The sequence below is a fragment of the Dipodomys spectabilis genome, unplaced genomic scaffold (genome assembly GCF_019054845.1).
Source record: "Dipodomys spectabilis isolate Male_0828 unplaced genomic scaffold, ASM1905484v1 ptg000046l, whole genome shotgun sequence".
Taxonomy (NCBI): Eukaryota; Metazoa; Chordata; class Mammalia; order Rodentia; family Heteromyidae; genus Dipodomys; species Dipodomys spectabilis.
In genome coordinates, this window is record NW_024870723.1 from 320,349 (window position 1) to 333,705 (window position 13,357).

The following is a 13,357-nucleotide window of genomic DNA, read 5'->3' on the forward strand; positions in this document are numbered from 1 at the left end:
CCAAGCCCTATCACTAAGGCCTAAGCCTAGGGCCCAGGGATCAGGGCCCAGGGAAGATCCTGCCCCAACCTTCCTCAAGCACTGCCTTCTCCGAGCATCCTCAGCTTACTCCCCTCCTCCCTCCGCCCTGCCGGCCACGCCTGCCCATGCCTGCCTACCAGTGGTACATGGTCATTGGTTAAAACTTGTCCAATACAGGAGAGGAGAAGGGAGCGGATGAGAGCCTAGGGAAGTCCAGATCAGATGGGGACATGCACATGTGCCCAGGGGCCTCCTTCCTCCTCAGACCCCCCAAAACTCCCTTCCCTCACAACCTCCCCCATGCTGAAGTGACTGGAGCAGATCACTCTTAATTTATAGACTTTATCACTTGCCACCTGGTTTCTCTTGAGTCCCAGCTTACTTTTATACCTGCAGTGGCAGTAGCAACCTCCAAGTGATCCCCAAGTCCCCACTCCTAGTGCTCTCCTACAAGCCCAGCTGCTCCTCCGTTGCTTTTAGTAAGGCAATCACAGAGTGCTTTGGATGTTACCATTTAAGGCCGATAATGATTGGGAGAAATGTGTGCGTCTCCAAGCAGGTACAAAAGGCATCCACCCACACTTGGCTGTCCCCATCCTCAGACGAGGACACTGAGGCCCCAGAGGGCAGAGCCAGGCAGCTTCTGTGTTTCTACTTTGCCTTCAGCAGGGAGGGAAGCCTTGGCCTGGGCTCCTCGTGCCCTCGCTGGGGGGTGGCTGGCTCTGGCCCCTTCGCAGGGAGCTCCCAATCTGGTGTCTGAGGGCCTCCAGTCTCTGGGCCAGATTGGGGATCCTGGCTGCACCTGAGGAGAGATGACACTCGAGGCCTGCGCTCCCCGATCCTCCCCACTAGGCCCACCCACGCCCAGCATCCTCGGTGGGAGCCTAGCCTTGTGCTCCCTCTCTGCCCCCACCTCCCACCCCCAGCTCCAGCAGAGAGGTCTGGGCTACCAGAGAGAACACTAAAGCTGGGACCTGGGAAGATCTCAGAACCGCTTCAGCCCATCTTATTTCAGACACAGGATCTGAGGCCTGGACAACACAGGGATCCCTCCTTTCTTTCTTCCCTCTCTCCTCCCTCCCTCCCCCCTCCCCCACAGCTTCACCTCTCAATATTGGTGGTGCATTTGGGGATCCCGAGGGCAAGGGTGGGGCGGAGGGGACCACCTCCTCCCCAGTCAGCATCTCGGCCAGGACTCCAGTCTGGGTCCAGTCGCTGTGGTTCCTAGGCAAGCGTGAGTGAGTGGGGTGACCCTCTGTGTCCCTAGATTTCCACCCTTTTCCCCAGTGCCTCAGGACTGGACCTACCTCTCTCCTGGGATCTTGGCAGAGCCAGGGCTGCATGGAGGTGCCCAGGGTGGGGGCCGTGAAGACAGCGGCATGCCTCTAGGGGTCTCTGGGTCCAGCACCTGTAGGAAGGAGCAGAGAGCATCCTCGAAGACCTCAGACTGCTCCTCTGGGTCCCACTCCCTGGTGCTGGCCATGACCCCCCAGCCATGGGTACCAAGAATGTTGGGTCAGCACAAAGGGTAGGGCCGTGTCTGGTCTACTTTGATCCCTCAGAGCTGGAAATGGAGAGGGGCCCAAATGCTCCAAGCAGGGAGTGAAGGAAGTGCATGCACGAGGACGGAGATGTACGGATGGGCAGATGTGAACGTGAGTAAAAGAACAAGCAAATCACAGAGAGTGTTCCTAAAAGAAGGCAGAGTGAGGGAGTTGAGGCCAACAGGCGTTCTGAACCCTGGACAGAGGCTCCGAGCCCTAAGCTCTTCCTTCACCACCACTCCACCTCCCTGGGATCGCTAAGCCCCCGATCAAGGGCTCCAGTTCTCATAGCACCCTGTCTCTGGTCCTTCCTACCTGGGGCACGTGGCACTCCTGTTGTGGACAGGCCCAACGGGCCAAGGGTGCCCGGCACACAGGGCAGAGGTGACAGCAGGGGCAGGAGCAGAGAGGAGGCAATGCCTGCAAGAAGGTGCATCAGTGGCTCTGTGATGTCTCAGCTCATCCCCTCTCCCGGGGAGGCAGTGAGACTCACATGGCAGGGGGCAGCCGGCATCACCAAGCAGGGGCATGGTGGAGCTGGGGCAGGCGCTGGCTGGTGAAGTGTGCAGACAGAGAGGAGGCGCCTGGGAAGAAAAGGGGTGGTCCTGCGTCTGTCGCCCCCAGCCTTCCCCAGGTCCCCTTTCAGAGATGCCTGGAGCTCCTGTTATGGGCTGGTCCCACTCTCAGTGCTTCACCAATTGCTGTATCCCCATCTCTAGCAAGCCTGAAAGCCAGACAAGCTAGGTCCCTACTGCACAGAAGTGAGGCTCCAGCCTGAAAGCTAGGTCCCTACTGCACAGAAGTGAGGCTCCAGCCTGAAAGCTAGGTCCCTACTGCACAGAAGTGAGGCTCCAGCAACCAGGAGGTGGCCAAGCTGACACTGAACCAGTTGGTGGGCTGCAGACATTGGACATGCACCCATATCACGAGACCCCCCCTTTCCCAGTGGCCCTGCGGCCCCTGTCTATCCACACAGGCGTCTGTACTCACCTCTGCAGTTCATGGACCTGCTGGGCCAGGACTCGCTGCTCACCCCGGGCCAGGTCCCGGCTACTATGCAGTTGGCTCACCTCTTTCCTTGGGAGAGTACAGAGGCAGGGCTGTCTCCTCCTCAGGGCAGGGAATCCCCAAGCCTGGAGGCAGGTTGGGACAGAGAGCCCAGGGGCAGGAAGGGAAAACATCTTGGCCCACGTAGCCATGGAGCATGGAGACAGCTGAGCCCTACCTGAGCCTCTCATTCTCCAGCATGAATTCCTGCAGCATGGCATAGAGGTTCCGCTGGGCCCAGGCCATTCGGGCTCCCTGGAACCCTGTAAGGAAGCAGGAGGAGGCTGGATGCACCAACCTTCAGGCTCTAGCCACATGCCATCCACTCCCCGGGAGCTCATACCCTTGCTGCCCATTTGGTCCAACTGAAGCCGCAGGCAACGGTTCTCCTCCCGGAGCTGCAGGATCTCAGCCTCCACATTCTGGGGTTGCTTCATCCCGGAGGGCTACAGGGAACCAAGGCCCCCAAGGCCCTTTGTGACTGTACAGGTTGTGCACGGCACAAGGGCTTGTGGGTGTGGGAAACTGTGTGGGACCTACGGGTCAGCGTGGGCATCACTCGCCAGCCTGGTATCCTGGCATGAGTCCGTATCCATCTGAAGCCCAGTTGCATCACCTTGTAGGATCCCCAAGTCCAACTCCCAATGCAGATCTTTCCCAAATTTGACCTCAATTCTGACTCCCCAAATGAACCTAGATCTACCCAGTCCCTGGCCATGACCTTGGCCGGTAGCCTGACTCCATCCTAATCAACCACCACCCCATTTCTAGGATTCTGACTCTAATCCCAGTTCTGACCCCATCCTCAGCTTCAATTACAATGCCAGTGCAGGCTCTGATGGCTGCCTGGTAGGGAGATGATGTCCCTCCCCTCCCCTCTTTGTTCACCTTAGGGCCCTGTGGCCGGGTGGTGACCCGCTGAGCTCGACTTGCATATCGCAGAGTGCTGAGAGTCTCTGGAAGGCACTGGGCTGAAGGGGACACGCAGGCCACCTGGGGAGAGCCTCCCCTAAGCACTCCTTCCTAGGAGTCCCTGCCTCAGGATTGGCCTCCCTGCCAACCCCAGTCAATTACCATGAGGGTGACCCCACGCCCCCCCAGTGAGTCTGCCAGCAACTTGGTGAGCTTGCTGTCTCGGAAGGGAATGTGGCTCTGCTTCCGCTGTGGGTCCAGCAGCAGGGAGATACAGTGCCCTGGTGGGGAGAGTAAGATGCAGAGAGGTTACACTGCCCATCCAAAGTAGGGATGCTACAGATGGGGTCTCTATTGAGGCCTATGACTATTTTCATCTTTCCTCGGGATCTTACCACTCCTTCAGACTAGCCTCCACCACCCCCACCCCCAGGACACAGATATCCTGTCCACCCCAATTCCCAGTGCCTAGCAGAGGGTTGGCACTTGGCAGGGGCTCAGAAACGCTCTTACAAATGACTGAAGGAAAGGAGTTGCACCAATAGCCTGGTCCTTGACGGATCCAGGCTCCCTATACCTACTGTGGGGACCTGGGTCCATTCGTGTCCCCCACTGGTGCCAGCAGCCCTCCAACTGCACAAGAGGCAGTTGTAATACTTCTGAGGAGTCCTACCCTGCAGCTGGCTGTTCCCACCTCTCAAGTTAGAAGCCTGCTTTATAGACTAAAAGCACGTGTAGACTGACAGTGTTCTAAGAGGCTGAGCTCCTGCCACTGAGGTGGGGGATGGGGTGGGGAGGAAGTCGGCCACAGAAGAGGCTCACCAGCCTTACCTACGCACCCCAACTCCTGGTGCAGAAGAGGAGCACAGAAAGCTAGATCAGTGAGCCCCAGGCCTACCACAGCCTTGCCCAAGTCTTACCCAGGGCCAGAAGGCTGCGGTTGATATTGTTGGCCTCTACCATCAGCTCTCCACGGGATCCTGTGGCAGCCACCTTCTCACTGCCTGCCAGGTCTACAAAGCACAGCTTCCCACCCACAGGGGGCTCCCCAGGGTCCACAGGAGGCACCTTCTGGGACTGGAGAAACAAGGCTTGATGGAGACTTGGGTGGGACAGTCTCCATCAAAGTCACAAGGTCACCAGGCTAAGGGCTTTCCCTATGCCGGCCCTGGTAGGTTTCCCCATGCAAAGCAGACCCTTGCTGGATGGCTCTGAGCCACATCTTCCCCAGAGGGAGACTCACAGCTGGCCTGCTGATGTAGAGCGTGAGCAGGGCGTGGCTTCTGCTGGAAGCCTGGTTCAGGGTGTGAGCAGAGCTCCGTCGACGGCTGAGACCTGCAGGAGACACATCAGGAGCCCTTCCTGATGGCTGCCAGTTAGAGAAAGGTGTAAAAGCAAGGGGTGGAGGAACCAGACCAGCCTGGTGGAGGCAAGGGAGGCTGGAGAGTAGTGTTGGTTTGGGGGTGAGGCCTGGAGCTGGACTAGTACGGATAGTGTACTAGTACAGATAGTGTGTGTGGGGGGGGGGGGGGGAGTAATGGCCAGAACAGAGCAAAAATAATGACAGTCTCCTTTACATTTCATAAACATCTTTCCTATTGCTTTGTGGAAGAAGGGAAAGATCATCCAAGAGTTGAGGCACAATGCTGGGGCGGGAATCTAGAATTCCAGTATTCCGGGTGCCTGCAGAAGAGGAGTGTCCAATAAATATTCATTCAAATGAATAAGACTAGAGTTGGAAGACCTCAGGACTTGGCTAAGAAGTATACGACCTTCTCCCTCAGGGCCTCAGACAGTGCAAATGTGGAGACAAAAGGCATGAGGTTTGCTGCCTGGGAAGGGGCTGGTGGGGCAGCAGTCTGGAAGCAGCAAGCCAAGGCCCTGGATCTGGGGGAGGTGAGGGAGGGCCTGGAAGGAGTCTGGAAGGCCAGTGGGGGAGGGGGCATCTTTGTATCATGTCTATGAATTGTTTGCACACTGATCCTTCTGCCTCACAAGTATCATTGCTGAAGCCCCAGCCCACCCACACCCAGGGAAAGCTGAGGCACAGGCAATCTGCCCCCTAAAGCTCTCCTGAAAACAGACACACCCATCTGAAGTAGCTCCATCAAGGCCTCCAGACTCCCAAACTCCACCACCCGCAGCTGTTCCACATAGAAGCCCCGAGACTTGTTCCAGCGTACTGGGAGGGGCCGAGGAGACCCCAGGCTCAGTAAGTCGTGAACCTGGGAGGGAGGGGAAGAGAAGAAGGAAAGGTCTCCCATCGGCCCCCAGATCACCCGGAGCCACAGTCCCACCACCTCTTCTGCTCTGTTTCCTGGTGGGCTTTCTATGCCTCCTCCCTTACCTGCTCATTGTAAATCTCCAGGTAGGAAGCGCGGAGGGTGACGGGGGCACCCAGGTGCTGCACCCGCTCTAAAAGCCAGGCGAAGGTCCTCTGCATGATGCCCGCCAGGCTGGGGGACACTGGCATCCCTTCCCCCTGGGGGGAAACACAGCGGAGCCCAGGCCGGCCCCAGAGCCGCACGCTAAGGATCCAGATCTTTGTAGGGGCTACTTGTTCTCGGAGGGCACCTCACAGGCTGTACAACTACTTCATTTGGCCGGTGAACAGATAGAGTAGTTAAGGGAGCCAAACGGAACCCCCATCCTCCCAACATAGTCCCTGAGCCCAGGGCACGATCGCCTTGAATGCAAATGAAGGGGCGGGGCTTCACCCTCCAAGCCCTCCTCCCTCCCAGCGCCTGCGTGGGCTCCAGGCCTCGATCGCCTTGAATGCAAATGAGGGGCGGGGCTTCCCCTCCCAGCCCCACCCCCTTCTGGCATCTGCGCTGGGTTTCCACCCACAGCCCAGGTCGCGGGCTCGGGTGGGCACCCGGCCCACCTGCGGAGGAGGTCCGGTCAGGGTGTAGGTCTTCCCAGAGCCGGTCTGGCCGAAGGTGAAGACAGTACAGGAGAAGCTGTGGGCGACAGGGGCGTGGCTGGACCCAGGAGGGGGCGGGGCCGCGCCATGACTGACACCCGGCGGAATCCGCTGCCCCACTCACCCGCGCAGTGCTAGCTCGCCCAGGCGCTGCACGCGGCACGCCTGGAACACGTCCTCCTGCGTGCGTGCCCCGTCCAGCACGGCACCGAAGCGGAACGCCACGTCGGGCCCTCCGCCCGGGGGACTCACCTGGGGGGGAAAGGAACGGCGGAGGGGGGGAAGGGGGCAGAGCATACTGGAGGGGCGGAGCCAGAGAGGCCGGTGGCTCCGAGAGGGGCGGGGACTCGTGGAGGGGCGGGACATCGGGGAAGGTAAGGTCCTACTGGAGGGGTGGGCATATAGGGGCGGGGCCTCCAGGAAGCGAAGGGCTCTGGGGGCGTGGCCATATGGGGCGGGACATCCTCAGGGATGGAGGGCCTCCTTTGGGACTGAGAAGCTCCCTGGGGATGGAGGGACCGGGGAAGGAGTCAGGGCGGCGTTCCCTGCGTGTAGGACCCGATGTTCCCTCCTACAGATTTCTTTTCGGAGGTTGGAAAAGGTTTCTCACCTGCAGAGTCCGGGTTCCTGAGCAGTGCAGCGCGCTCTGCTCCCCTCTACGCAGCTCGGCTGCACTCATCGGCCGCACCCTAGGAGGCCAGGGGAAGCCAGGCGGCCCATCCTAGTGTCCCCATCCACCAACCCCATCCGCGCCAGGTGCCTCCCAGCCTTGCATTCCCCACCTGAGCACCACTTGGATGGGCGTTTCCGGTCCCTCTGGCCCCTGCTCCAGGCTCCGTGCTGGGTCCCTGTGGACACAATTCGTGTTAACCCTCCTTGCTCCCACACGCTGTCCCCAGGGCTTCCAGGATCTCGGGGAACCGCTGCTTACCCGTCGGGAGTCCCACGTTCCTCCATGTCTTGCTCTGCACCCAGTGTTAGCCCCACTGGCGTCTGGTTGCTTTCTCTTACCAGTACCCCCCCTCCCGCCCCTTCACCACCCTGGGATTGTCTGTATACACCTCACACGCCCACATCTACCCCCCCTATTCCAGGCAGCCATCCATCCGGAAAGGCTCCCGCCTGCCCATAGCTTGTTAGCTAGTTAAAGATTTACCTGCGCCAGCACTGCAGTGGGAAAAGTTCCAAACTAAGGCCTCCTAGCTGGGGGTTCTGGAGTCTGTGTATCCCTTGCTTTTGGAAAGTTCCCTCAGGAGTTGGGAGGGACCCATGAGACCACCCAACCTCCTTGGAGCACAGAGAGGGACACAAAGGTCAGAAGGGAAGGACTCAGCCAAGGCTCCAGAGCCTGGGCAGAGCATGGACCCAGGCTCTTTCACACACCCTTCCCTTTTCCCAATAGCTCAGAGTTTTTCTCAGCTCCAGTCCAGGCAGGGGAGGGGAGAGGCTCAGATCCTGGTGAGCTTTTTGAAGACTTGGCTGGCTGGTCTCCAAGTGGATATGAGAACACATTTCCAGCATCTGGTTAAACATTGGCACACCTGCCTCTGTCATGCCAAAGCTAATCTAAAGCCAGCCAGGTGTTCAACTATCCTGGTCTGGTTCACTAGAGAGGTAGAAATGTCTGTGAGTGTGGTGGGGGTGGGAGGAAGGCAGATACTGTGTGTGCCTGTCTCCAGGCTGGGAGTCAGGGAAGGGCAATTGGGGACAGACCTTCCTCTTTTAGCCTACAGCCTGGCTGAGGAAATAGGAAAGAATGACCCAGTGTACAAGAGTCTGTAGGGAGCCTCAGAGGCTTATAGGAGCAGGAGAATGGGGAGGGGGAGGTGAGGGTGATAGGTGAGTCACTCAGGCAGAGAACACCAACAATGGGATGCAGAGATGGAGCAAGAAGAGATGGTCAGCTGAACCAATTTCAAGAAGGCCTCTTCCAGTCTGGACTTAGGGAGCTAGGAAGCCACTGAGAGTTACAAACAAGCAATCAACACCGCTAGATTAATATTTTTAATTTATTACTGACAGTTTGCCCACTTTTGTATGTTCTCTAAATTTTCTGCAAATTCTTTGCCCTCAACACAAAGTAGGGTAAAAGCCCTAAAAAATCACCAACTCCTCAGCATCACCTGCACTACCCACCACAAATGATAGCCAGTTATCAAAGCATCTACTAGGGACTGGGCTAGCTTGGGTAGCAGTGAACTTCCTGTGCATGGAGGTATGTAAGCCAGAGCTGGTCAACCTTTCTTATGGAACTGTCTAGTTGTATCTACAGGGAGGGTTCTGGAGAAACACTCCTCCCAGGCCTGCCACTAACTAGGCTTTTCTTAACCCATTTTCTTCCTGTGCAAAGAGATGACTGATTCTTCTCTTATTTTACAGGGTTGTTCTGAGAGTATAATGGAAAGTGATTAGTAAGTTGTGAAGAATGATCTATGTGCAAAAATAAAAATCCCTAGATGATCTCTAAGATTTCTTTCAAGTCTGAAGTTTCTTGATCTGATTTATTTCTTAAATCCTTAAAATGGATAGGAAAAGATTTACTGTCTCTGATTGTTTCAAGATGGAAAAACTGAGGAAAATAGAGGTGGGCTGGAGAAGACTAAAAAAGCACTACAAATGGTCACTTTATGATGTGGGTGTTCATTCTGTGTGGACAGTGCAGATGATGACAAAGAGACAGTCTTGAAGAATTCACAACATTTGAAGTGTTGGAGTTTGTAAGAAAGATAAGGACAAATAGAAGTCCCAAGCATACTTTAAACTATTGAAAACCAAAGACAAAGAAAAAACCTAAAAGCAATGATAACAAAACAAAACACCCTATCAAAGCAGCACCAATAAGGCTAATGACTACTTTCAGGTAGAAACTATGGGTGCTAACAGACATTGGAATGGTGTTTTTGGAATTATACATCCAGCAAAATCTCCTTTCACAAAATATAGATAAAATATATAGTTTTGCACCTCTGGTATCAACCAAAATGGGTCCTATGGCAAGACACATTGAGAGACAGTGAGAAGGACTGCAGGACTGCATGTGATCCAACAAGAAGATAAAATCATCCCATGGTGTCACAATCCAATAACAGAAGGAGAGATAAAGAGAGAAGGAGAGAGACAGAGAGAGAAAGAGACAGAGAGAGACAGAGACAGACAGAGTCAGAGACAGACAGAGACAGAGACAGAAGGCAGAGAGAGAGACAGAGACAGAGACAGACAGAGACAGACAGACAGACAGAGACAGAGACAGACAGGCAGAGAGAAAGAGAGAGAGAGAGAGACGCAGCCAAGTCCAACATCACAGATGATCAGGGGAACTTGAAGTCCCCACCACAGCAGATAAATGTTCATTAAGGAAATAGAAGATGCCCACCACATTATCCTGCCTGATATAAATGGCACTACAGAGCATGGAACCCAGTGGCTGAAGAATACACATTCTCTTCAAGTACGCATGAAACATTCTCCCAAAGAGACACTGGGCCTGAAAGCGACCCTCAGCAATTTTTAGTGGCTGAAATCATATTGAGCATATTCTCTAGCCATAGAGGGATTTGCCAACAATCAATAAAAGAAACACAACCTGAAAAATTCCTCAAAAGATTGGAAATCAAACAAATACTTCTGGGGCTGGGAAGGTGGCTCAGTGGTAGAGCGCTTGCCTTGCATGCATGAGGCCCTGAGTTCGATTCCTCAGCACCACATAAGCAAAAAGAAAAAAGCCGGAAGTGGCGCTGTGGCTCAAGTGGTAGAGAGCTAGCCTTGAGCTGAAGAGCTGAGGGACAGTGCCCACGCCCAGAGTTCAGGCCCCACGACCGGCCCCAAAACAAAACAAAACAAAAAAACCAAATATTTTTGAATTGTTTCTGGATCAACAAAGAAGTCACAACGTGATTAGAAAATGTTTCTCAAAACTAACCACGATGCAATCACAACACACAATCAAGTAGTGTTTAAAGAGAAATATAGAACCCTAAATTCTTATATTAGGAAAGAAAGGTGGTTTAAAAAAAAACAATCATCAGGTTTAAAAATATAAGTAAGCAAGAAAAAGAATAGCACATTAACTGCAAAGACAGAAGGAAAACTGCATAGCTAAGAACAGAGCTGAGGAAGTACGTAGTTGACGTCCAATAGGAGCATTAACAACTTTTTCATATAAATACCTAAGGAAGCAAAAGAAAGATGAAAGCAGGACTACCAACATCAGCAGCTTCAAAAGGAGACTGGAGCCAGGTGCTGGGGGCTCAAGCCTTTAATCCTAGCTACTCAGGAGGCTGAGACCTGAGGATCATGGTTCAAAGCCAGCCCAGGCAAGAAAGTCCATGACACTCTTATCTCCAATTAACTACCAAAAGAATCTGAATGTGGAGCTGTGGCTCAAGCAGCAGAGTACTAGCCTTGAGCAATAAAGTTTGGGGATAGTGCCCAGGCTCTGAGTTCAAACCCCAGTTTAAACACACCCCAGTTTAAAAAGTATGTGGGGGGGGTGGGAGGGATTGCCTTCCAAGACATTAAAAGAATAGGAAGATATCATAAATGCCATCACGCTAATAAACTTGAAGTTGACCATGTTCACTACTCCATGAATAATTCTGTTAAAAAAGCTCAACTTACTAAAGTGGGTAAGAATAGAGCAGAATATCTCAATATAGCCATTAGACATGTTGAATTGTAATTAAAAACCTCCTCACAAAGGAACTTTTTGGCCTGGATGACTTTACTGGGGAATCTTCCAGATCCCAGAGGAAGCAGGATTATCATTCTTACACAATTGATTGGCAATGGAGCCAGAGGGAGCATTTCCAAGTTCACTTTGTGAAACAAAGCCAGCCTGACTCTGATTTCCAGTCCTTGCAATGACATCATAGGAAAAGAAAATTGCCAGCTATTATGGCCAATGAATACAAATGCGAAGATGCCAAACTATTATTAACCTATCAAACCCAGCACTAAGAATATACATGTGATTTTTCTGATAACGTGAAAGTTGCTTTTGTATTTGAAAATTGATCCATGTAATTTAACATACTGAAGGGGGAAAAATCAATTGGTCATCTCCATGGGAGCTGAAGAGACTTGATGAAATTTAACATTGGTTTGGGCTAAAAAAGTAGAATAAAAAACCTTAAACACTAAGAGGAATACAATAGAAATTCGTTAATTTAATAAAGGTTGCCTACAAAAAAAAACCCCTGCGGATCATAGTCTAGATTATAGTCTATTTATAATGACAATAACTTCTTCTGCATTAATTGGTACACTCATTCCTTGACCACCTCGGGATGTTGGTTATCCTCACATTCTGAAATCCACGATACTCAGGTCCTTCATATAAAATAACATGGTCTTTACACAGAGCCTCTCAACATCTTCCTGCATGCTTCAAATCGTCTTTGTAATACCTGGTACAATGAAAATCATATATAAATACAGTGAAGTTCTTTGCAATACCCGATACAATAAAAATCAGATATAAATACAGTGAAGTTCTTTTGATCTTTTTGGAAGTACTGGGAACAAGTGCTCTACTACTTGAACTACCTACCATCCGCCAGTGCTTTTTATTTGAAAAAAAAGTTTCAGTTATTGTTCAGGTAAGTTCTAGAATTTCTGCCTGAGGCTGGCCTCAGATCATAATAGCTTAGCTGGGATTACAGACTTCTGAAATAACACCTGGCTCGTTGTTTGGAGTCTTGCTAACATTTTCCCCTGGTTGGCCGCAAGCCATCATCCTCACTCCTAAGTAGCTGGGATCACAGATGTAAGACACTTCACCCAGTCTATGCCACTTTTTGTTTTAGTTTCTTTAAAAAAAAAAATAAGGAGGCATTCACCCACTATCACATACCCAAGAATGTTCTAGTGGCTTTAGAGTCCTGGACACAGCACTGTTTTTTCCTTCCATTCTTGTTAACATTACCACCACCACCCAATAATTCCATCTCCATCACAAGCAATACCTACATAATAAACAGTTCCATGATTGTTCACTCACTGCACCTACCATCATTACCATCACCCACATCCCACTGTCTACCACCATTGATGTTTTGTCCACCATCACCATCCTTTGGAGCTGGTGCTGAATGGTTTGAGGATGCTAGCCATTCAGCCAATGGTATCCACCTAGCATAATGCTGCCACTCCCACAGCTGGGGCTGGCTCCACTGTATGTCCCTCCCCTCTGCACCCTGCCTGGAACTGGTCCCATGTTTGCAAGCTGGACCTTTTCCTTGCAGGAGAAGGGCATACTGGGAAACTCAAGAGCGTCTTTAACAGTGGCCGGGCTCTGCAGGGTCTGGTTCTGGGCATCACTAGAGGGCAGCAGAGCACTATGTCACCATGGCCCCCGGGACTGGTTACAAAGGAGGCTTTGTCAGGTATAACCCTACTCTGTCTATATATTATTTAGGGGGGTGACCAGCCTGTGGTGGGAGACGGCAGGGGTGGGGGAGGGACACAGTCAATTAAGAGACCTTTAGAGGAAGCAAACAGAGCCACTCTGAGCAATCAGGGGATCCTCTTGGGTCACCCTGGCCTCTAGGTGCAGCCCTTCAACTCACTGTCTTTCCTTCAGCTTGAGCCATACTGCCCTGGACCAACTCTACCGCCATCATCCTCAGGACTCTGAGCAATAGCCCAGCTCCCGTCCTGGAACCTGAGGCATTGGGTTGCATCTTCCTCTGGCTGTCTACCACCTGCACCCCAGCGTCCTGGGTTCTAGACCCTAAACTTTCTATTGGCTCCTCTGTGCTTATGCTAGTGCTGACTCCTTGGCCAGGTGTGTTCTATTCCATCTGGGAGACATGTCTCACAAAACCTCCCAGGCTGCCAGCTCAGGCTAGAGTCCCCACCATGTCCCCACAACCCCCTGCTTTCCCTCTATTGCAGTTCTGATCACACACAG

General features: G+C 52.8%; 1 protein-coding gene across 3 annotated transcripts; it reads right to left on the minus strand.

The window, feature by feature from the left end:
- Positions 1–481: 481 nt before the first annotated feature.
- On the minus strand, positions 482–7,464 carry Kif12 (kinesin family member 12). 3 transcript variants are annotated; one of them, XM_042678744.1, is made up of 19 exons: positions 7,379–7,464; positions 7,230–7,295; positions 7,058–7,136; positions 6,572–6,699; positions 6,409–6,484; positions 5,872–6,006; positions 5,614–5,749; positions 4,768–4,859; positions 4,445–4,601; positions 3,687–3,805; positions 3,501–3,605; positions 2,956–3,058; positions 2,791–2,875; positions 2,556–2,642; positions 2,059–2,149; positions 1,881–1,985; positions 1,329–1,429; positions 1,127–1,245; positions 482–823 (listed from the first exon to the last, which is right to left on the minus strand). In XM_042678744.1, exons 1-19 carry the CDS (start codon positions 7,402–7,404, stop codon positions 684–686), a joined length of 1,950 nt encoding a protein of 649 aa, XP_042534678.1. In that variant the 5' UTR covers positions 7,405–7,464; the 3' UTR covers positions 482–683. The 3 variants fall into 3 exon arrangements, with proteins under 3 accessions (XP_042534678.1, XP_042534677.1, XP_042534676.1); XM_042678743.1 differs by having other exon boundaries at positions 2,791–2,881; XM_042678742.1 differs by having other exon boundaries at positions 2,791–2,896.
- Positions 7,465–13,357: the final 5,893 nt, after the last annotated feature.